This window comes from Vulpes vulpes, chromosome 13, assembly GCF_048418805.1.
Source record: "Vulpes vulpes isolate BD-2025 chromosome 13, VulVul3, whole genome shotgun sequence".
NCBI classification, from domain to species: domain Eukaryota; kingdom Metazoa; phylum Chordata; class Mammalia; order Carnivora; family Canidae; genus Vulpes; species Vulpes vulpes.
In genome coordinates, this window is record NC_132792.1 from 128,538,017 (window position 1) to 128,560,998 (window position 22,982).

A 22,982-nucleotide genomic window follows, 5' to 3' on the forward strand; every position below is an offset into this window, starting at 1 on the left:
CTTACAGAACAAAATCTTTGGATGACTATTTCAAAACTAGGATTCAATCTCTTAAAAAGTGATATCATATTTGATTTATGGAAAGAGGTAACTAAGTCACTTCTTCTCATCTAGTAATACAACCTCAAATGAAAATCTTACATAAATCTATTTATTCCCTGTCTGTCTGTACTTAACAAACACACTTAGCAAGAGTGAGCTGAAATAGACAGCAGAGGCACTCTCAATTCTGCAACAAGAACCCTCATGATCATAAAGGGAATAAAGAGATTTTACATATAAAACTAAAAAAAATTATAAACTATTTGACTCCCTGGAAATGTTACCTTTTTTCACTATAACTCTCTTTATCTTAAAAATTATCACTAAAGTATAATTGACATACAAGATTATTTTAGTTTTAGGTGTACAATATAATGACTCAACATTTCTATACATTGTGAAATGAACACCACAATAAGTCTAGTTAACATCAGTCACCACATATAGTTAATTTTTTTCATTGTGATGGGAGTTCTTTTAAGATTTATTTATTAGATAGAGAGAGAGAGAGAGAGAGAGAGAGAGAGAGAGAGAGAGGTGGGGAAGGGCAGAGGGAGATAGATCCTAAGCAGACTCCACACAGAGTCCAGAGGCTAACGCAGAGCTTGATCTCATGACTCTGAAATTCCAACCTGAGTCAAAACTAAGAGCCAAGCACTTAACCCACTGTGCCACCCAGGCACCCCAACTGGGATGGGAATTCGTAAGATTTCCTTCCTAACCATTTTTCGAATTTGTAATACAGTATTACTGACTAAATTCACTACGCTTTATGTTACACCCCCATGACATATTTATGTCATAATTGGAAATTTGTACCTCATGATCCCCTTCACTCATTTTGCCCACCATTCCAAACCCCTCCCCTCTAGCAACTACCAATTTGTTCTTTGTATCTATGAGCTTTGTTTTGTTTTCCTACTTTGTTTTTTAGATTCTACACATAAGTTAAATCATATAGTATTTGTCTTTTTCTGTGAGACTTATTTCACTGAACAATATACACTCAAGGTCCATTCATGTTGTTGCAAATAAGATTTCATCCTTCTTTATGGCTGAGTAATACTCCTGTGTGCATGTACACAAACTATACATATACACATAAATAAAACATCTTTATCAATACATTTCTTGATGGACTCTTCTGTTGCTTCCATATCTTGGCCATTGTAAATAATGCTGCAATGAACAAGAGGGCTGCATATAGCTTTGCAAATTAGTGTTTTCATTTTCTTCAGATAAATATCCAGAAGTAACACTGCTGGATTTGATGACAGTTCTATTTTTTAATTTTTGGAAACCTCCATACTGTTTTTCACAGTAGCTGCACCAATTTACAATCCCACCAACGGAGTAAGCAGATTCCTGTTTCTCTACATCCTTGCCAACATTTGCTGTTTCTTGTCCTTTTGATAATAGCCATTCCAATAGGTGTGAAATGATAGCTCATTATAGTTTTAATTGGCATTTCCCTGATGATTAGTGATGCTGAGTATCTTTTCATGTGCCTCTTGGCCATTGGTATGTCTTCTTTGGAAAAATGTCTATTCAGATCCTCTGCCCATTTTTTAATTGGAATGTTTGTGTTTTTGTTTTTAAGTTGTAGGAGTTCTTTATATATTTTCGTGGCTAACCCCTTATTGGATTTATCATTTGCAAATATCTTCTCTCCCATTCAGTAAGTTGATTTGTCCTATTGTTAACAGTTTCCTTTGCTGTGCAGAAGCTTTTTAGTTTGATATAGTCCCATTTGTTTATTTGGCTTCTGTTGCCACTGCCTTTGGAGTTAGATCCAAAAAAATATCACCAAGACTGATATCAAGGAGCTTGATATTTTCTTCTACAAGTTTTATGGTTTCTGGTCTTACATTCAGGTCTTTAGCCTATTTTGAGTGAATTTTTGAATATGATATAAGATACTGTCCAGTTTCATTTTTTTGCATTTGGATGTCCAGTTCTCCCAAACTCCATTTATTGAAAAGACCATACTTTCCTCAGTGAATATTCTTGCCTCCTTTGTCCTAAATGGACTGTATATGTATGGGCTTATTTCTGGGCTTTCTATTCTATTCAGTTGACCAATGTGTCTGTTTTTATGCCAATATTATACTCTTCTAATTACTATAGCTTTGTAATATAGCTTGAAGTCAGGGAGTGTAATATCTCCGGTTCTATTCATCTTTCTCAAAATTTCTTTGGCTATTTGGGATCTTTTATAGTTCCTATACAAAATTTAGGATGATTTGTTCTAATTCTGTGAAAAATGGCATTCAAATTTCAAAAGGCACTGCATGGAATCTGTAGATTGCTTTGGGTAATAGACATTTTTAACAAAATTAAGTCTTCCAAACAATAAGTATGGAATAGCTTTCCATTTATTTGTACATTTTTCAATTTCTTTCACCAATGTCTTATAGGTTCTAGTGTACACATCTTGTCTTTCCTTGGTTAAATTTATTCCTAGGTATTTTTTTTTGATGAAATTGTAAATGAGATCAAATCCTTAATTTCTCTTTTGAACAGTCTGTTGTTGGTGTATAAAAATGCAATAGATTTTTATTTATTGATTTTGTACCCTGAAACTTAACTTACTGGTTCTAATAGTTTCTGGTGCAGTCTCTAAGGTTTTCTTTTCTTTTTTCCTAAGGTTTTCTATATACAAAATATTATCCTTTGCAAATAGTGAGTTTTTCTTCTTCCTTTCCAATTTGGAGAGCTTTTACTTTAAATGTTACTTTTTTTTTTTTTAAGAGAGAGAGAAAGGGAAAGAGATAGGTAAAGGGGCAGAGGCAGAGAGAGAATCTCAAGCAGGCTCCCTGCTGAGTGCAGAGCCTGACCTGGGACTTGATCTCACAACCTTGAGATTATGATCTGAGATGAAGTCAAGAGTTGGACTCTTAACCGAATGAGCTACCCAGGTGCCCTTTAAATTTACTTTTAATTTAAAAACCTGAAAAATTCCAGACTCAGTTCAAAATGATTTGATACAAGGTTTCTCTACTAAAAATAAAATGTTACCAAATATGTGAAAGAGGAATATTTTTTTGTTCCCAGTAAAGTTCATAAGCCACAACATCTTGTGCAAAGTATACCAAGGGAGTATAGGAGGAACTATTTCTCTTTTAACAATAACATGATAAATGTACAAATGCTTGGCTTAAAGTGAAAACAAGATAATCAAATTTGCTTCTGATGAAAGGGATTGCTATTCAAATAACCAATATACTACTCAATAGCTAAATGTCTAATACATATAACTTTTTAAACAACAAATGAATGAGATCATTTTTCTTTTGCCACACTAAAAAAAAAACTGTAGTTTTACAAAGCTGTTAAAGATTTACGTTCTTGAAAAATATTGAAAAGTCTGTGTTTTTCTCATTAAAAAAACATAAGTAGTACAAAACATGATTCTTTAAGATTATGAGTTACCTTTCAAGTCCTTCTTGAGTTTTCTGAGATCTTTTTGAAAATCTTCAAACTTCATCTGTGAGGCCTGAAAAAGGTCCTGGGGTTCTGGCAGTGGAAAAACACACTGTTCTTTTCCAGCATCCTAATTAGCAAGAAACACATAATTTTAAAACAAATCATCATCAATATAAATAAGAATAACACAACAATGCTAACAGTGAAACAACAACAAACACTGCCAATCATTCAACAACAAAGAATAACAAAATCAACTATATGTAAAAAATGTCTTACCTCATCAAAATTTCGAAGATAATAGGAAACAATATATGATAAAAGGCTTCTGCTATTGTCCTAGGCAGAAAGACCAAAGTAAGTAAAAATATATTTTTTGAAATATTAAATATACAATGTCAAATAAAATAAATACCAGTAAATCAATATATAAATGGAAACATTTAGAATAAAATGTGAAAGTCCATGTTTCAAAGTACTTCAGCCACTGCATCTAAGGAGTTTAATGGCACAGAAGATCTTGTTTTTCCCAATGTTCTAATCTAAGCTCCAAGTGGAAGCACAGCTGTTCAAGGGTGGAGTCTCAGCTGTGAATACTTTCCTGTTTTTACCCTCCTCAGTCAGAAAATTAGTTCATTAACTGTCATGTTTTATTATTAAAAGGTATAACTATTATTTTAGCTGAAATGACTAAATATTGCCAGCATTTCTATACCATTTCTGGACCAGCAGGTATCACTCCAACAGTAAGTTTGACAAAGGCTTATTAGTATATAGATTAGGAAAATAGTGTTAAGTATTATTTTAAGTAAGCAGGAACTTAAAAAAATAATAATAATAAATTAAAATTTTTTTAAAAAAGCAGGAACTTTACTTTTTCTACAATTTTAAAAATTTGCTTATTCATACGAGACACACAGAGGAAGGTAGAGACATAAGCAGAGGGAGAAGCAAGCTTCCCACAGGGAGCCTAATGTGGAATTCGATCCCAGGACCTCAGGATCACGACTTGAGCCAGACATAGACGCTCAATCACTAAGCCACCCAGGTGCCCCTAAGCAGGAGCTTTAAAAATGCAAATATGCATATTATAAATTGCTAGTCAGCAACTGAGATTGAGGAATTAATATCCTCACAACTATAAATAATGCAATGTATTTACTACTATAGAAAAACATGAAGAATTGTTTCTATTCAAATAGTTTTCAAGGAATAGTTTTACACTCTCTTTCTGGCATACTTAGAGATATTAAGTTTTAATTATTTCTCTTTTTTTGCATCACTTGAAATTACTGCTAGATAATTTGAATGTGGGAGGACAAATATATATATATTTTTAAAAACCTTATGACACAAACTACATCTCCTAAAGTGTTCAGCTTAAACATCATTTTCCCTCTATTTATAAAAAGCAATATCCCTTTATAATTTAATTTGATATGAATTCACCTTTTAGAGACTTCCCTCATAGTAATTTATAATAATAATATATTACTAGTAATATATTACAATAATAAAAGCAGTGTATTTATTAGAGACTTTGCTTGTAAATAATTTAAGCAACTTACCTCTTTCCTAACATATATCAATGCAATGGTTAACAGTATATGAATCAATTAACAAAGCATTTATTAAATGTGTGCTGATATGCATGCTGAGTGAAAATTCTAAGTCATCTAAATAACAGCTCTGTCCATGTAGGTCTACAAATACTACTAAGAAGTAGATACAGTTATATTTGTTTTATAGAGAAAGAACCAAATCAGGAAGACTTTATATATTGTGAGACTGCAAGTGAAATTATAAAATAAAATCTTGCTTCTTGATTTTATTATGTAATTTTATCTAGATTTCTCTTAGTTATTTAAATTAATAAAATTTAACTTATTGGGGGATTGAATGAGATATATCAACCAATAAAAAAACAAATAATCCCTTATATATAATTATGATTACAGAATCTATTTCAGATCCACTTCTGTAACTTAAATATTGTGTTGATGATATTTATATTCCAGTGCTATTTGCAAATGTTACTTGTTTCAAACCAGCCATCGTTCTTAAGAACTATGAACCACATTCATAGTGCTTTGAAGAAGAAGAACTATGAGCCACATTCAAGTGCTTCAAAGAGAGCTTTTGCTTTTGGATAAATATGATTTATTAGGTTGACAAATTGGAGGTTCCTGTGAAAACTTGTGACATGCAAATATGATAGGATCTGAATTTTAAAAATCACAAAAAGTATATGCTGCTGGTGTTGCAAAACAGGATGATAGCTTTATTGAATTTTGGAAGAGCAGTGTGTTGCATATCACAGAACTCAATGAAAAGAATGGTAAATGGATGTATGAGTAGAAGTATGAATGAATGAGCAAATTATTTGTGGGCCAATAGAAAAAACAAAAAGAAGTATGTCTTTCTTATGTGGGAGATTATAGTTGACCCTTGAATAACATGAGTTTGAATTGTGTGGGTCCACTTACACATAGGTTTTTTCAACAAATACAGTACAGTACTGGGAATATATTTTCTCTTCCTTTTGATCTTTTTAATAACATTTTTTTCCCTAGCTTACTCTGTTGTAAGAATACTGTATACATTACATGTAACAAGAAATAGGTGTCAAGTAACGTTATCGTAAGACTTCTCATCAACAACAGTAGGATATTGGTAGTTAAGCTTTGGGAGAGTCAAAAGTTATGTGTGGATCCTCACCTGAGCAGGAGGTCAGTGCCTCGGCATCATTCAAGGGTGAACTATATTCATTATCTAGGAAAAACAATTCTAGTATTTCCATTTCTATGAGTCAGTTGTTTACTTAAATTTACTATTTTAAAAACATTACCCTAATTTCCTTTATCAAACAGTTCTGTGTGGAGATTCTTTTATCAGAGAAACAGAATTCTACTATTTTCTAAGTTTACAGTCTCAGACATTAACTCTAAACATCATAGTTGTTTCCTTAATCTTCTATTTTTACTGACACTCATAATCTGAGATGTTAATTTTAAACAAATACAAGTATAGAAGCAGATCAAAAATTAATTAGTCCTGCAAAAAGGCTTAGGCATTCTCACACATATCAGTATAAAGGGGAGAATGATATGTAGAAAAGCAGGATCATCTTTTACATTTTGTTTACAATCTATTTTCACCCATCTTTGCTTTGTTTTAAAAGCACAAGCCTGTTCGCCTCCATTATTTAACACAGAAGAGAAGAAGAATGTCTAATTTATGAAAATTAGTCCTCAGAGTCCAAAGCGATAAATATTAGCAAACATGGTAATGATAAAAATAATTATTTTTCATTCTATTTAAAAATTCTCTACTCAATTATTCATTAGTCATAGGATTCACAATTACTCATTTTAGAAAGTATTATTATTCACAAAACCATAAACTTTTGATGGCCATATACTTTTATCTGACTCAGAAGATAAAGAATTCGGAACATAAACATTTATTGCAACAGGTTTAGAGTCAAACTTATTACTAAACAAAACATCTAATCCTCAAATTGCCTACATTCATTCATACAAAATACTTACACTGCTTTTGACATCTTTCAGCTTCGGAAGAATGTCTAATCCAAAGCCATCTGCCTGTCCTCGAGTCTTGTTTCCACCATTCATGTAGTTGCCAAAAGCAAGAACCAAACCCAGAATCTGCATAACGCCTGGACCATTTTTTAATGTCTGCAAAACAGCATAAAGAAAATTTTCTCTCTCAGACAAAGTTTTCTTTGAATTATCTTAAATCAGTGGCAGATATTACACTAATAATTTTGGGTGACAATCAAAATGTATCGGTGCTTATTATTAGGGTATTTTAAGAGCAGTGTTTCCAAAGTTAATTTTAAGAAGTTGTGCCACCTACAACATTCAGATATACATTTGTAAACTGAGAGATACCATTCTAGGCTATTTCTATGATATAATTGCACAGAAAACAAATAAGGTTGTAATAGGAGAACTACTACAAAATAATGTCATTGCCATCACCCTAATTGTACCTAACTCTGGAGCAATAGAAACTTTTGGCACAAGCTGTGGGAAGCCAAAACACAGCTATAAAGATTAATTTCCAAATTTAGATTTATCCCTGAAAAGTTCACACTCACTTCTTCCAAAATACAAAGCTCAGCTGCAATTTGCATGTCTTCTTTCCTCTGAAAATGTGTCTTTAATAACATCTTACTAGTTTTCAAAATGATTTACCACAACGAGAACGAATGGTACAATTGATTTTTGACAAATTGTTTTAAATGGAAATATTGGCAATTTCTGCCGAGCATTTATTCTTTATTTTTGGAAGAATATTTATCTGCTGTTGAGTCATACAGCTGTTACTAAACTATTTGGATAGAATCATTAACAGTTTGTTGAAGGCCCCTTCCAAAACTGAAGGAAAGTAAATGAAATGCCTTCAAATCGCATCGAATCTGGAGTCTGAGGTAGGACAGGATCAGACCATTTTGGCAAAAGCAGAGGGAACAGAAATCCCTGGAGGTAGGAACCCAACAAGCATACTCCAGCAATAGCACCCTGTGACGGTGTGCACCAATCATCGTTTGCTTTGATCTGGAAGCCATTGTGGTACCTTGTCTTCTGTGGAACTGCTCTCCTGAAAATTTATGCATACTTAGAGAATATAGTAAAAAAAAGTTTTTAAAATATGAACACGACTGAACACAATTCAGCATCAGAACTCAATTGTCAGCATTCTACAGACCAGAACCCACCTCACACAATTTCTGTAGCAATTCCAGTTTACGACGAATTGAGCAAATACTTTCTGAAAATGTGGACTGGAACAGGATACAAAAGACTCGCTCTGAAAAGTTGGGGATTAGTGACAGTTCATAAAGGAACCTAAGGAAATAAAGCCAAGTTAAGAGGAAAAATATAATTCACATAAACAGATGTCTATTCTCCTATCAGAACAATTATGAAGACACTATATTTTCCATATGGAAACAGGCTGCCCATAGCCTGGCCACCCTCACAAGCTTTCAAGGTGTGCTTACTGTTCAGGTTTGTCCAGAGACTTGGCATTTTCCTTGTCTTTGGAGGACCGGCCATGCTTCTCGATTTTTTCAAGTTCATCTGACTGTGCTCTCTGGAAAAAATAATGCCAAGCAGTTATTCAAAATCTGGTGAAATTAATCTCTTAGATTATGGTAATTTTAATATAGAAAACCTCTATATATTTTCATATTTCTTAGCATCTGTTTGCCGTAAAGCTTGACTTAATTCATGAAGGCATTTTAAAGTGTAAATATGTTTAAATGCAAACCAGATCACCTCTAAACCTTCCAAATAATGTTATTGGCTATTAGTGATCTGCAAAGCATTTATTTATTCAAGTATGCTTTAAAACAATACAGTTTTCCTCTCTTGTTTCTTGGCTGTTTGTAATACTCTCTAGAATACAAGAACTTCATTTTAAAGTGGTATGTCTTATTCAGAAATCAACCAAGTTAAATTTGGAAGTAATGTGAACCTAATGTTATAAGAAATTTAAAGGAAAAAAAGTACTTATTTACTATTACAATCATTGTTTATGGCTTTTTTTAAGGGAAAAATACAATAGAATTATTAAGTGCTGGGACAAAAATAAAAGGGTTTTATTCTTCAGCTGAGTTTTCTTTTTGACACAAAAATGGCTTCAGGCTTCTTTTCTCCCAAAGTATCTCCTTTTATCCTTCCTACTAAATTTCTTCATAGGAGAGTTTCTCCTGAATTTTCAATATATGATAGAAGAGTTTATAGACATTGAAAAACACTAATCTATTCTTCTTTATGAAAAACTTGGATGCTTTTTATTTGTAGTCTTGTCTTTAGTTTATAACTCATGAAGATGTTCCAAAATAGCTAAATACAATATTCCTATGCATTAAGAAATGTCAGTAGACTACCATACTTTTTCCTATTTTAAAAGATTTTATTCATTCATGAGACACACAGAGAAAGAGGCAGAGACACAGGCAGAGGGAGAAGCAGGCTCCCTGCAGCAAGCCCGATACAGGACTCTATCCCAGGACTCTAGGATCACGCCAAAGGCGGACGCTCAACCACTGAGCCACCCAGGTGCCCCAGACTACCATACTTTGAATTTGAGTCTAATCATGAGAACTTAAATTCCCTTCACATTATTTTTTTTGTTTAAATATTAAGCAGTTTAGCCAAGGACTACTGTATAGAATAGAATGTGATAGATTTATAGAAACTAAAGATATTATATGAAAAACAGTTATGTTCTGTTTCTTATTGTTTTGAAATACAAGTTTTCAGGTAATAGGATTAACTGGCAAAGACTAGTTTCTCACAGGAAGCTTTAAAAAAAACTGCTCATTTAAAAAAAATTTTTTTTTACTTTTTTTTTTTCATTTTTTTAAAAGACTATTTATTTGAGACAGAGAGCCAGAGAGAGAGCACAAGTGGAGGGTAGAGGAGAGGGAGAAGCAGACTCCTGGCTGAGCAGGGATTCCCCATGCAGGGCTAGATCCCAGGACCCTGATCAGGATCACCTGAGATGGTGATCCAAGGCAAAGGCAGACAGTTAACCAATGGAGGCCTCAGATGACCCGAAAGCTGCTCATTTAAAAATTTTATTTATTTGCTTTTAAGTAAGCTCTATGTCCAACGTGGGGCTCAAACTCATGATCCTAAGATCAATAGTAACACATTTACCAACAGAATCAGCTAGGTACCCCAAATGAAGCTTCTTTTAACAGGGGATTAGATAGCAGATCAGTAAATCTTCTGAGGATTTGAATTTGAAAATAAATTTTCTATCTAAAATAATACAACAAAAGATCCAAAGGTATAAAAGGAATATGTTTAATGCAAATATCCCAAGCTACTTGAAAGTTTTAGAACCTGTTCCTAGAATTTAAATTGCATAATAATCTTACTTTTTTCCTTCAGTTTATTATGGCCTTGCCCCAGAATTTTAGGGGGGTAAACACCACCTCATTTATTTATCATAGTTACCGCCCAGAAGTCAGCTCGACGGATACTATCATTATACCACTTAAAAACAAGTAACAAGATGACCTCTAATAATAACGATGCTTGAGGATGCCTGGGTGGTTGAGCATCTGCCTTAAGCTCAGAGTGTGATCTTGGAGTCCTGGGATCCAGTCCCACATTGGGCTCCCTGCATGGAGCTTGCTTCTCCGTCTGCCTGTGTCTCTGCCTCTCTGTGTCTCTCATGAGTAAAAAAATTAAAAAAAAAAAAAAGAACTATAGGTCCATACCAAATTATACCTTATAAAGGCTTCTAGTCCCTATAATCTCTCATTCTTTTAAAAGAAATAAGTTCTACCAAAGCAGAAAATTAGTCTGCTATCTTCAAGCCCAAGCACATTCAATACTCAAACCTCAGGGGCGGGGTTGGGGTGGGGGGTGGATTGGAAATCCACCTTCTTACAATCTGATAAAGTAATCAAATTTGTTGGCTTAATTTTTGTTTTTTGAACTTTAGATACTTTGACATAGACTCAACCTAGTTGAGTCCTGGTACAAGAAGATCAATGACTAGAAGCTGACTCCACCGACTCAGTAAATTTCCCTAGGGCTTAGACAGACACACACACACACACACACACACACACACACACACACATATCAAGAGACAGCGACAAGACAAATGAAGATGGCTAAGTAAATCTTAATAATAATTAAATACACAAGAGAAGGATAAAGCTCCCCAATGTCTTGAGAACATAGTGACTTTCTGGCAATACTATAGAGTTATTCTCTAAATTATTTAGTACACATAAATTACTAATTGCAAAGTCCTTTATACTTATGCTCTACTAAACCATTTCTGATGACTCTAGAAAGCAAGCTACCCTGGGTTGACAGTGCTACTTTATGGATGATAAAGGGAACTAAATGCCACTCTATGCCATACCACATTGGGTCCCTGGACTCTCTAAACAATAGAATTGATCAGAGGCCAAACCAGAGTTTCAGGCAAGGCTTTATTGGGGCTCATGCTGGAGCACAAAGGAGAGAGCACAAAAGAAAAATGTCCACAAGCTGATTTCTGGAAGAGAGGTCAGGGAGAGTTTATTTGTTTTTTTTTTTAAAGAGTTAGGTGGCATAGTAACTTGTAGCAAGATACACATCAATAAAGGCAAAGGAAACAAAAGTAAAAATGAACTATTGGGACTTAATCAGGATAAAAAGCTTCTGCACAGCAACAGAAACAGTCAACAAAACTAAAAGACAACCTACAGAATGGAAGAAGATATTTGCAAATGACGTATCAGATAAAGGGCTAGTATCCAAGATCTATAAAGAACTTTTTAAACTCAACACCAAGAAACAAACAATCCAATCATGAAATGGGCAGAAGACATGAAGAGAAATTTCACCAAAGAAGACAAAGACATGGCCAACAAGTACATGAGAAAATACTCTGCATCAGTTGCCATCAGAGAAATCCAAATCAAAACCACAATGAGATACCACCTCACACCAGTAAGAATGGTGAAAATTAACATGACAGGAAACAGCAAATGTTGGAGAGGATGTAGAGAAAGGGGAACCCTCTTGCCCTGTTGGTGGGAATGCAAACTGGTACAGTCACTCTGGAAAACAGTATGGAGGTTCCTCAAAAAGTTAAAAATAGAGGTACCTACGACCCAGCTATTGCAATACTGAGTATTTACCCCAAGATACAGATATAGTGAAACGCTGGGACACCTGCACCCTAATGTTCACAGCATCAATGTCTACAATAGCCAAACTGAGTAAGGAGCCATGATGTCCTTTGACAGATGAATGGATAAAGACGACATGGTGTATATATATACAATGGAATATTACTCAGCAAGCAGAAAGGACGAATACCCACCATTTGCTTCCATGTGGATGGAACTGGAGGGTATTATGCTGTGTGAAGTAGGTCAGTCGGAGAGGACAATCATCATATGGTTTCACTCATATGGGGAATATAAGAAATAGTGAAAGGGATCATAAGGGAAAGGAGGGGAACTGAGTGGGAAAAAATAGAGAGGGAGACAAACCATGAGAGACTCCTAACTCTGGGAAATGAACAAAGGGTTGTGGAAGGGAAGGTGGGCAGGAGGTTGGAGTAACTGGGTAACAGGCACTGAGGAGTAAATTTCCCTAGGGCTTAGACACATACACACACACACACACACACACACACACACACATATCAAGAGACAGCGACAAGACAAATGAAGATGGCTAAGTAAATCTTAATAATAATTAAATACACAAGAGAAGGATAAAGCTCCCCAAAGCACTTGATGGATGAGCACTGGGTGTTATACTATATGTTGGCAAATTAAACGTCAAAAAAACAAATGGAAATCAAAGAACTTAAAAAAAAGTTAGGTGGCAAAAGGGTGACATCTAAGCATGTAGAGGCAGGGACTTATTAGCACCTGTGCACTTAAAGATTATGCTTCCTCATGCATCACATATCTAATAAACATGTTAGATCTCCACCCCTGGGCATAATTTTTAGGATTACGTTGAAGAGAAAAGTTGGGGAAAGGTCAGTGCTGGGATGCATCTTGGCACAGACTGGTTTGGTCCAGTCTTCACCAATCTGTGGTAAGCATCCTCTTTCCAAATTCCTGCAAGATGGGCTACTCAAAAGGCATTGAGTTTTAGCTTCCCTCAGCCTCCCTTATGGAGGCAGCCAAGGAACACTGAATTTCACAGTCAGGGCTGAGGGGACTCGAATCTGGTGCTTGCTTTGTCTCATATCCACGACCCATAAACTGCATTCTTCTTCCAAATACTGGCGTATGTAACTTTATGGCATTAAAAATAAAATCAATTTTGGGGGCGCCTGGGTGGCTCAGTAGGTTAAGTATCCAACTCTTGATTTCAGCTCAGATCATAATCTCAGAGTTCTAGGATGGAGTCCCAAGTCCCACTTCACACTCAGCAGGGAGTCTGCTTGAGGATTCTCTTTCCCTCTCCCTCTGCTCCTCCCCCACTCATTTTTTTTCTCTAATAAAAAATAAATCTTTAAAAATAAAAAAATTAAATCAATTTTTAAAAAATCACTATTCATCTTATTTTTAAAAAGTCTTTAAATATAATGAAGCTTTCAAGCTTATGGTAGCAAACATAAAATTTCCAAAATTCTATTGTTTACTTCAGATCTTGAATTTTATGGTTGGCAACAATCAACAATTGTTTTCCTTGAAGTGACCACTTACTTTGTACATTTTGAAGAAAATATCTACCAAACCCCAACTTACTAATAATCCCAGTTTGCCAATCAGATTTTCAAATAGAAATGGTGTCCAGTGACAAGTGGTTTTTATCAAACTATCTGTTGTACTGTACCATGTAACAGAAACACTTTGTGTGTACTTCCCATTTTATCACACAGAGCATTAAAAAGACATACTCGAGTTGAATTTTAATAAAATAATAATTTTCACTGTTCATTAAGGACACTCTTAAACTAAGTCATCTTTTTACGCCCCTGCCAATTGCATGGCAATGAAGAATTATAATGACGTGTAAATGTGTGGTTCTACTGCCTTGATACTGGCAGAGGTGCCAGAATGTTTACCTTTCACTGCCTTTGAGCCATCAGTACAAACACTTACACTGCCAGAAAAGCAAGTAATATCTTAGTGTTATTACGAAAATCATTCTTATCTTGCAGACCCCTTTGGGGAAAAAAGTAGAGTCCCTGGGCACCCACGGAGCAGAGTTTGGAAACTGACATCTGGTAAAATCTTCTTATCCAAATGATGATTATATTATCTTCAACATTCACCATACTCAAACACCTCCAGTGACAAAAACTCATTCTCACCCTAAACAACTGAAAATTCCTTTCAAATATTTGGGAAAGCTAAATTTTTCCTCTTTTGTCTTCTAAGTATTTTGGTTCTTTACATTTCCTATGGTATGAATGTGAGCCTATTATAATTACAGTTGCTGTTTGAGTAGTTTTCTGATGGCTTACAAATGAGGCACACACAACAGTGTCATATAACTCTCCCATCGTACAGTCTGCTTCTCAACTGCATCATTCCAGAAATACTGCTGCTGTTAGTGTAGCCTAAAATTAAGGACAATATTTGGAGGAGCCCCATATCCTTTATCAGTGGTCTAAAACCTTTGCATTATTTTTCATGTTTATAGACTCTATTCTGCTTCTCCTATTCTGTATTTATGAAACGGATTATTTTGGACTCAAGCACAACAACACACTTGTTATTTTTTTCTACATATAATCAACTATTCTAAGATTTTATAGCTTGAGATCATAAATTTGTAATACTGTGGAGCAAATACTTTGGGCTAGGGTAACGTGGCTAGGGTAGAGCTTCAGAAAAAAGAGGTAAGATCCGAGTTTGAAGAATACATTGACCCTAAATAGATGGAGAACTAATCTCATTGATTTGCCTCGCCTCTAAAATTTCTCTGCTTCTTGTATTCGCAGTCACCGCTGAAGACACAGGACCTGATGACTCTATCACACCAGATCTTCTACCTGAATATGTAGCATTCACTTTGGCTTGCTGCTCTTGGCTTGGTTTATGAATGACCTCCTCTGGAAAGCCTGCCTCAACCACCTTGATCTCCACTATAATTATTTTCTTTCCAAAATGATAACAGAGAACCAATAGTTGCTTTGTTTTATGCTATGCTTATCACAGCATCTTAGTGGTGATATAAATATATGTCTACACCTTCTATTGATTGGAGCTCCTTGAGAAAGATCACATCTCACGTATCTTTATTGTCCTAGTAACCAGTAGAGTTTATGGTATGTGGTAAGCAGTCAGTGATATTTTTTTAAACACTGAATAATTGTATCAGTAATTGAATATGACAAAAAAAAGGCCTCCAAGTCATGGAGAGCAGACAGGAAAAAGAGGAGGCATAATGACAGAACAATCTAAGAAGTATTGAGGACATAAAGATATGCAGATAATTCCAACTGCTTATCATCATCCTAAGAGTATAATGAGGGCAGCTATGAGGTCATTTGAACTCCAAAATTGATAATGTGAATGTGTGAGACAGAGTGAGTCACTTCAAATGCTAGTACAACATAAGTAAATAAAAGTAATAAGAAAGCTATGCCCAGCAGAAGTACATATGAATTCACTCATCTATACATTCAACACAACTCTCGTGCCCCATCACTCATCTCATGCAAAAATACTTACATGTCTAAAGGTACAATAAGCAGGACTAAACCATAATAGGTTTAAGCAATGTTAACCAATTCAGCAAGATTCTGCTATTCATTAATATACCATGATCAGTGTATATCTTGCCCATCATCTTGGCTTGTTCCTTGCAAAGCATGAGAGATCAAGCAAAAGTCAGATATTTTTTATCTGCTAATGCCCCCATATTATTGTTCTTAATAGCTACCACACAATTTATGTCAAGCTAGTGGTTATAAATTGGTACTAGAACCAGAGGTCATCTGGATACTTTTGGCTCTGTTTGGCCTTCACAGTAAATTTAGTGTCAAGTGTTCTTCTCTGGTCCACTAGTAGGTAATCATCAAGATCAAACTTTAAAACAAATGACTTTTAGGGATTCATTCATCCATTCATTTAAAGGCCCAGCATTTACCAGCATTACACCAGGTACTGGGGATAAAAAGATATATATCTTAGCCTTCAGATTCAAGCAAAATCCTAAAACATAATGTACCAAGTAGCTCATAATATCACTCTTACTTGTTTAACCCTTCTATAGTGATCTTCCACTGCTTTTTAATACTATATATGACTCCCCATATATGAAGAGGATGCTAATGTTCTCACTACCACACCAACAGCGATTTGTTGAAATAAGTTCATTTTTCTTTTTCTTTTTTTAAGATTTTATTTATTTATTCATGAGAGACACAGAGAGAAAGGCAGAGACATAGGCAGAGGGAGAGGCAAGCTCCCTGCAGGGAGCCTGATGCAAGACTTGATCCCAGGATCCTGGGATTACAAGCTGAGCCCAAGGCAGACACTCAACCACTGAGCCACCTGGGTATCCCAAGTTCATTTTTCGTTATGGTCAAAGACCTGGGCAACAACGCTACAAACTTAAACATCAATTAATAAAATAAAGGAATTTCTAAGCTCCAGATATTCAAATTACAAACTTTCCTTTTCCCAGTCCCATTCACTTCAATGATTAAATCATTTCAGTCTCTTTCTTTAATGTTAGCCCGTCCTGCACCTTCCCCAATCACCTGCAGATTTGTACCAGGATTTAGTGTGTTTGCCTATGAATGAAATGGACCTCAGGTGCTGCTAAACTGGATGTTTTCAACAGTTACCAAAGATTCATCACATTTAAAACCCTGGAGAACTCGTTATCTAACCGCTGGCCATAATGGACCCAGATTCCAGGCTGTCAACACTGATTTCACCATATATTTTGACTTCCACTACCTTGGCCCATACACCCCCTTAAACTGAATCCTGCTATTCCAACTCCTGGGAAGAAGCATTACTTCTAGAGAGTAAGGGAATGGGGAGCAAGGGGTGGAGAGGGAGGGAAGAACACTGAAATCAGTTGGTATACATTTCCACAGTAAGCATTTCCACTGCATTAGTTTATTAATGGTGCTAAGCAAATGTTTCTCAAACAGTGTTCCAAAGAATACAAACTTAGATTCCTGAAATTCATTAGGAATTATATATCCATTTTTAAGACTCACATGCTAAATACTCGTAGAAGTTATATTACTGAAAAGACTATTTCTAGAGCAATCCTCCTACTTAACTGATACCAAAAATGCATGCATGCCAGAGACAGCCAGACAGAGGAGAAAATGACAGTAACACTCCCAGAGAAGCAGTGTTCTAGGGATAGAACATGGAAACATTGTCCCTAGCCAAATTTTAACAGTTCCTTTGTCCAGTTTCTTTCAATATTCACAATAAAACTAAAGTCAATCCTTAAATCTTTATCTTTTTCTTTAACATCATCATCCCTGATGTTTACTAGGTGATTTTTACCTCCAATATTGTTCCCTTTGATTACATTACATCTTTTCCTAGATATCCTCCTACCTCTCTGCTGGACCTTGTCAGTCTCCACTGCCAGAATTGCATCCACTATCTAAATACTATATAACAACTGTCTTTAGCCCATGTTTTCCCTTTATATCCAGACATGCAATTACTTTGTCCGCATTTTAACCTGGATACTTCAGAAACATCACGGACAAAAAAAAGTCTAAAAATAAACTCATGTATACTTTCCCCAAACACTCAGTCATTCTGATTCCTGTAAACTGGAAAACTAGTCACCAATCAGAAAGCTGGGCATCATGCTGGATGTCTGTAATTTACTTCTACGTCCTATGAATCACCAAGACCTGTCTTCATTTCCAATGTTATCACCTTTGTCTAGACTGCTGCCACCTTTCACCCACTTTGATACCATGCCTGGTCTCTCCATAATCATCCCTGGCTCTAACAGATGTCCTACACAGCACCCAATTTTTTTAAAGTTGTTAAGTAGAATATGTATACTCTACTTTAAACTCTTTAATGGCTGTTATTCTTAGAATAATACCACAGACTTTAAGGTGCCTACAGAGCCCACATGGTTCATTACCCCCACACCCCACCTCCCTCTGCATTCCATCTAATGCCATATATCCACATGCTACATACATTCTATTCTCCATGGCTTCCCTTCATTCCTCAAACAGATCACAATTCCTCTTTCATACTAGCTTCTCCCTGTGCCAAATACATTCCCCATGCTTCTCATCTTCCACAGTATCCACCCTCTCCTTGTTTCAGCTCTGAACTCTCTACTTTGGGTAGGCCTTTCTTAAGCTCCCCATCAACAATGAATCTTCCCGTTACCTCATTCTCACTGTAGAAATGCAATTTCCTTCATAACACCTATCACAATTGTAAATGAATATTTGAGTCTAACTCCATATTAGAAAGAAAGCTCCATAAACACAAAGATAATATCCATTTTTATCACTGTAAGACAGCACATGCCTGCAGTAGACACTTTATAATTATCTGATGAAATAATAATAAATGAATGAATGGAGTTCTTAAATATATAAATTCTTCCAAATTCCCTCATTTCTTCCTATTATCCTATCTCCTCATTCAGTCTCAGTTTTTCTTCTGTGTCTTTCCTTTCTGCAATAAAAACAAAACTACTATAACTGAAATGGGGGGGGGGGGGTGGTCACACTTCCAGTGACTATTTTTGGAGAAATAGAGGTCAAGATATTTGGTGACATCAATGATAACACCCAGGAAACTGGTCTATATTGGATGATGTTGGAGGGAAGAGTGAGCTCGATTTCCAAGGAATAAATTTGTCTTTTCTTTATACCTGTGCGATTAATCCAGCATCATCAGCATCCTTACCATTTCTATAATTTACATGTTCGTTTCTCCCTCAGTTTACTAACCCCTTCCCCTCAGTCTTTTGTTCATGTTCAAATTTATTTGAAATAATCCTCTCTTTTTTTCTATCTAAATCTCAAACTTACTTCTCCCTTAACCAACCACATTCCTGAATCCCTCCACAACCCTCTATTGCCTCCTCTACTTTTCCAACACAGTATCCTGAAGGCATACGGACTTCTGTCCTCATATTTTGTTTGCTTTTTGAATCCGAGAAATCTAGCTTTAATTCTCATTCAAATCACTCTCACTAAACTCAACAACGATCTTCTAAAAGCCAGATTTCTCTGCAGATAAAACAAGAGCTGATATTTATTGAGTACTCAGTATTTGTCAGGCAAATCCTGCAACTGTTTTACATGCATAATCTAATATAATCCTTACAGTCCCCTAATAGGTAAGCAACATCATCCTCATTTTTACGATGAGAAAGTGGAGTATTTTTTAAAGTCTCAACTAGTAAATACAGGAGCCAAGATCCAAAGAGTGGCTCATCTATCATCTATTGATGTCAATGGCCCTACATTTCTTCAGAAAACTCTACTAAGCCCCAAGCTACCTACTGAAGGATCCTAGATCCTTAAAAAAAAAAAAAAATCAACATGAGGGCCAAGATAAAGTCATTACACTAAAAGTCCTTCTGCAACTAAAAATCCTAATTCCACAAACAAACAGAGGAAGGCTTTCAAAAATAGAAGGCAGTTTGGGTGGGCGGCCCCCTCACAAATCAAAGAATGGTGTGAGCTCCCTAGGTTTTCTTCCCCAACCATTCAGCTCAGATCAGATAGGATATTGGAGAAGTCAGAACCTGGAACTACCAGCAGACACAGGTTAAAAAATAGGTTTTAGGAAAACCTATTTCTAGGAAACAATATCTAGCAAAATAGAATACTTTTCTCTTAATACAGCCCTACTCTAGCCAAAAATCAAAGGGAAAAACTGACCCTTCATTGAATCAGTGTGGCAAAGTACAGAACTGCCCTTTCACCCAATGTGTCAGCAATGAGGTAAAGCTACTTGGTAGGAGGCAAGGCTATTCAGCAATCTGCTTCCCCCAATGTCCTCCTATCCTGGTGTCCAGGGGGCCTAGCTGCCAGTTGAACTTCCACCCCTGACCCAACAGGAATGAGGTAGAATTAAGTGGTTATTGGTAGTGTTAGTGAGCCTCACAATCTAACTAGAAAATGGGTAAAAGACATAAACAGATATTTCACCAAAGAAAAGACATAGAAGAAAAGTAAGCACATGAAAAGATGTTCAACATTGTTTTCCATTAGGAAAATACAAATTAAAACTGCAATGAAATGCCTCTATACATCTATGAGAACAGCTAGAATGAACAAATAGTGACTATACAAGGAGAGGGTACAACAAAACTGATCTTTGATATATTGCTGCTGAGGATATAAAACAGGATAGCCATTCTGTAAAATAGTTTAATAGTTTTATAAAAACTAAACATACACTTAACATGCAAAACTGTATTGTATTCCTGGGCATTTATTGCAAAGAAAAGAAAATTAAATCTCCACACAAAAGAATTTAATCTATATGAATGTTCACAACACTTTTATCTGCAATAGATAAAAACTTAAAACAATCTCAATGGCCTTCAATGAAGGAAACATATTGGTATGTCCATACCATGGAATACTACTCAGCAATGGAAAGAAATGAGCTTTTGATACACTCAAGACGTGGACAGATCTAAGGGAATTATAATGAGTGAAAAAAGCTAATTTGAAAAGGTTATATACCATATGATTCCACTTATATAGCATTCACAAAATGACAAAACTGAAGAAATGGAAAAAAGATTAATGACTGCTAAAGGTTAGGAATGGGAAAAGGGAAGTTAGCATAATTATAAAGGGACAGCATCAAGAAACCTTGTAGAAGTGGAACAATTCTACATCCTAATTATAGTGATGGTTACATGAATCAACATGTGATAAGACTGCATAGGAGTTATGTCCACATACATGTGTACGCACACGTGCACACACACATATAGGAGTGCATATGAAAATAGTGAAATCTAAAAAAATGTCTATGGACCATATCAATATTAATTTCCAGTTTTTAACACTATACTATGATTTTAAGATGGTATATTGGGGAAAACTAGGTGAAAGCTAATGGGGCTTGTATGTATTTTTCACTATGTCCTTTGAAATTATTATTCCTTTTTAAAAAAAAGATCTTTATTTATTTATTCATGAGAGACACAGAGAGAGAGAGAGAGGCAGAGACACAGGTAGGGAGAGAAGCAGGCCCCATGCAGGGAGCCCGATGTGAGACTCAATCCCAGGTCTCTAGGATCATGCCCTGGGCCGAAGGCAGGTGCTAAACCGCTGAGCCACCCAGGGATCCTTGATTATTATTTCAAAATGAAAAGTTAAAAACTCAACATGACCCACTGAGGAACTGTTCCTTTATGTTCCCAAATCTGTTCATCTTTTTAGGAACCTAATCTTGCTTATGACCATCCTCTCCAAACACCCAAGAAGAAAGCCTTCCCCTCCCACACCCAGTTAGGCAACACTTCCTATTTAGTTCAGTCCTGAAGACTCAAAAATAAATTTCTCCCTCCCCAATCTCACTCCCACCCCAGAGCCATCTGACCACATCCACACCTGTCAGTTTCAACACCTGCCCCAACTCCAACTCTAATTCCCCTATTGTACTACTTTCTAGCAACACATTCCTTACCCCAAATACATTATACTTTTCCACATGTAAGCCTTTGATCAAATTGCCCCATCTGCTGAGAACATCACTCATCTCTTCTCTCGAGCATATTATCAACCAACATTTAAGAACAACCCAAAACACTATAGCCTCACTATGACGATTATTCTAGCTCCCTTGACAGTAAATAATTGTTACCTATTTAGCAACTATCCTGCTCTTTCTATAGTATTGTAGTCCACCACTTACCATATTAGCCTCTAATAATTGTTAGAGGCTATAGCATTCAACCATCTGATCTGATAATCCTCCACCTGATGGTTAGGTTTTCTCATTTTATTTCAGTTTTAAAAATCTGTATGTTATGGACATTATGGAACAGACTGAGGACTTCTCAGGAATTGTAAGGGAAAATGCTTCTGCATTATTAAATGACCACTTAAAATATACTTTTGCACATTACATACTCAAGAGTTTATGGGTGGTCTGTATACTTATTTGTTGGCTCATACTTCCTCTAATCATGAACACTAGCTTTTTAAGAGATATACTTTCTATAGTCAACAGACACGAATTATAGTCCCACAGATCTTTCTTCCTTAGGTACAATAAACAATTGGGATATCTTTAAATACCAAGGGCTGAGGGCAATTTGCAAAATGGTTGCCATATACACATAGCAAACTAAAGTTGTATGTCTAAGGGCTGAACAGCTCTTCAGAGACCTGGAAACCTTGAACACTTAACCATATATTGGCAAATATGCGAGTAAACAAGAAATTCTGAGCCAAATACACAAGAAATGCCATCTGGAATCATTCAACTTCCTAAATAAGTTTATTGAAGGGAAATATGATAAGAGTTTTATTAAAAGAGTTGACTACTTACTCCCTTAATAAATTTATTGCCCACTTAAATTTTAGTTGTTGCAATCATGGGCAACAAAGAGGGAAGGCGAATGATGCTCTCAAGCTGATATGTCAAAGCCATCAAATATTATACCTGTCATATAATTTCAAGTCACGACCCAACTTTAGTATTAACCATGGCTCTTAGCAGGTACTTAAAACAATAAATTTTTGCCACCACTGAAAGCTTTCTACTTTATATGACCATACACAAGCCAAACTAGAAAGTCTTCTACATAAACTGTAAGTAAGATTCCTACTCATAAGTACATTCCTGTGATATCAGTAGAATAAAGGGATTTAAGAAGGTATAGTGAACATTTATGGCATTAGGTTGGAAAAGTATATCATGCTGCTAGCCAACTGTGCCATTTTTATTTTTATTTTTAAGATTTTACTTATTTATTCATGAGACACACAGAGAGAGGCAGAGACAGGCAGAGGGAAAAGCAAGCTCCCTGCAGGGAGCCTAATGTGGAACTTAA

At 35.6% G+C, this 22,982-nt stretch overlaps 1 protein-coding gene across 3 annotated transcripts in view; it reads right to left on the reverse strand.

Moving 5' to 3' along the window:
- Window positions 1-22,982, reverse strand: part of FMN2 (formin 2) — a 363,611-nt gene that overhangs the window by 126,440 nt on the left and 214,189 nt on the right. For all 3 annotated transcript variants that reach the window (XR_011996328.1, XM_026003374.2, XM_072732906.1), the window contains 5 exons: window positions 8,498-8,589; window positions 8,213-8,342; window positions 7,020-7,166; window positions 3,748-3,807; window positions 3,475-3,595 (listed from right to left, as the gene is read on the reverse strand). Coding sequence is in view for 2 of the 3 variants with exons in the window: in XM_026003374.2 (XP_025859159.2) it covers window positions 3,475-3,595; window positions 3,748-3,807; window positions 7,020-7,166; window positions 8,213-8,342; window positions 8,498-8,589 (550 nt within the window). In the remaining variant the exon portion in view is untranslated. The remainder of the gene's footprint in view (window positions 1-3,474; window positions 3,596-3,747; window positions 3,808-7,019; window positions 7,167-8,212; window positions 8,343-8,497; window positions 8,590-22,982) is intronic.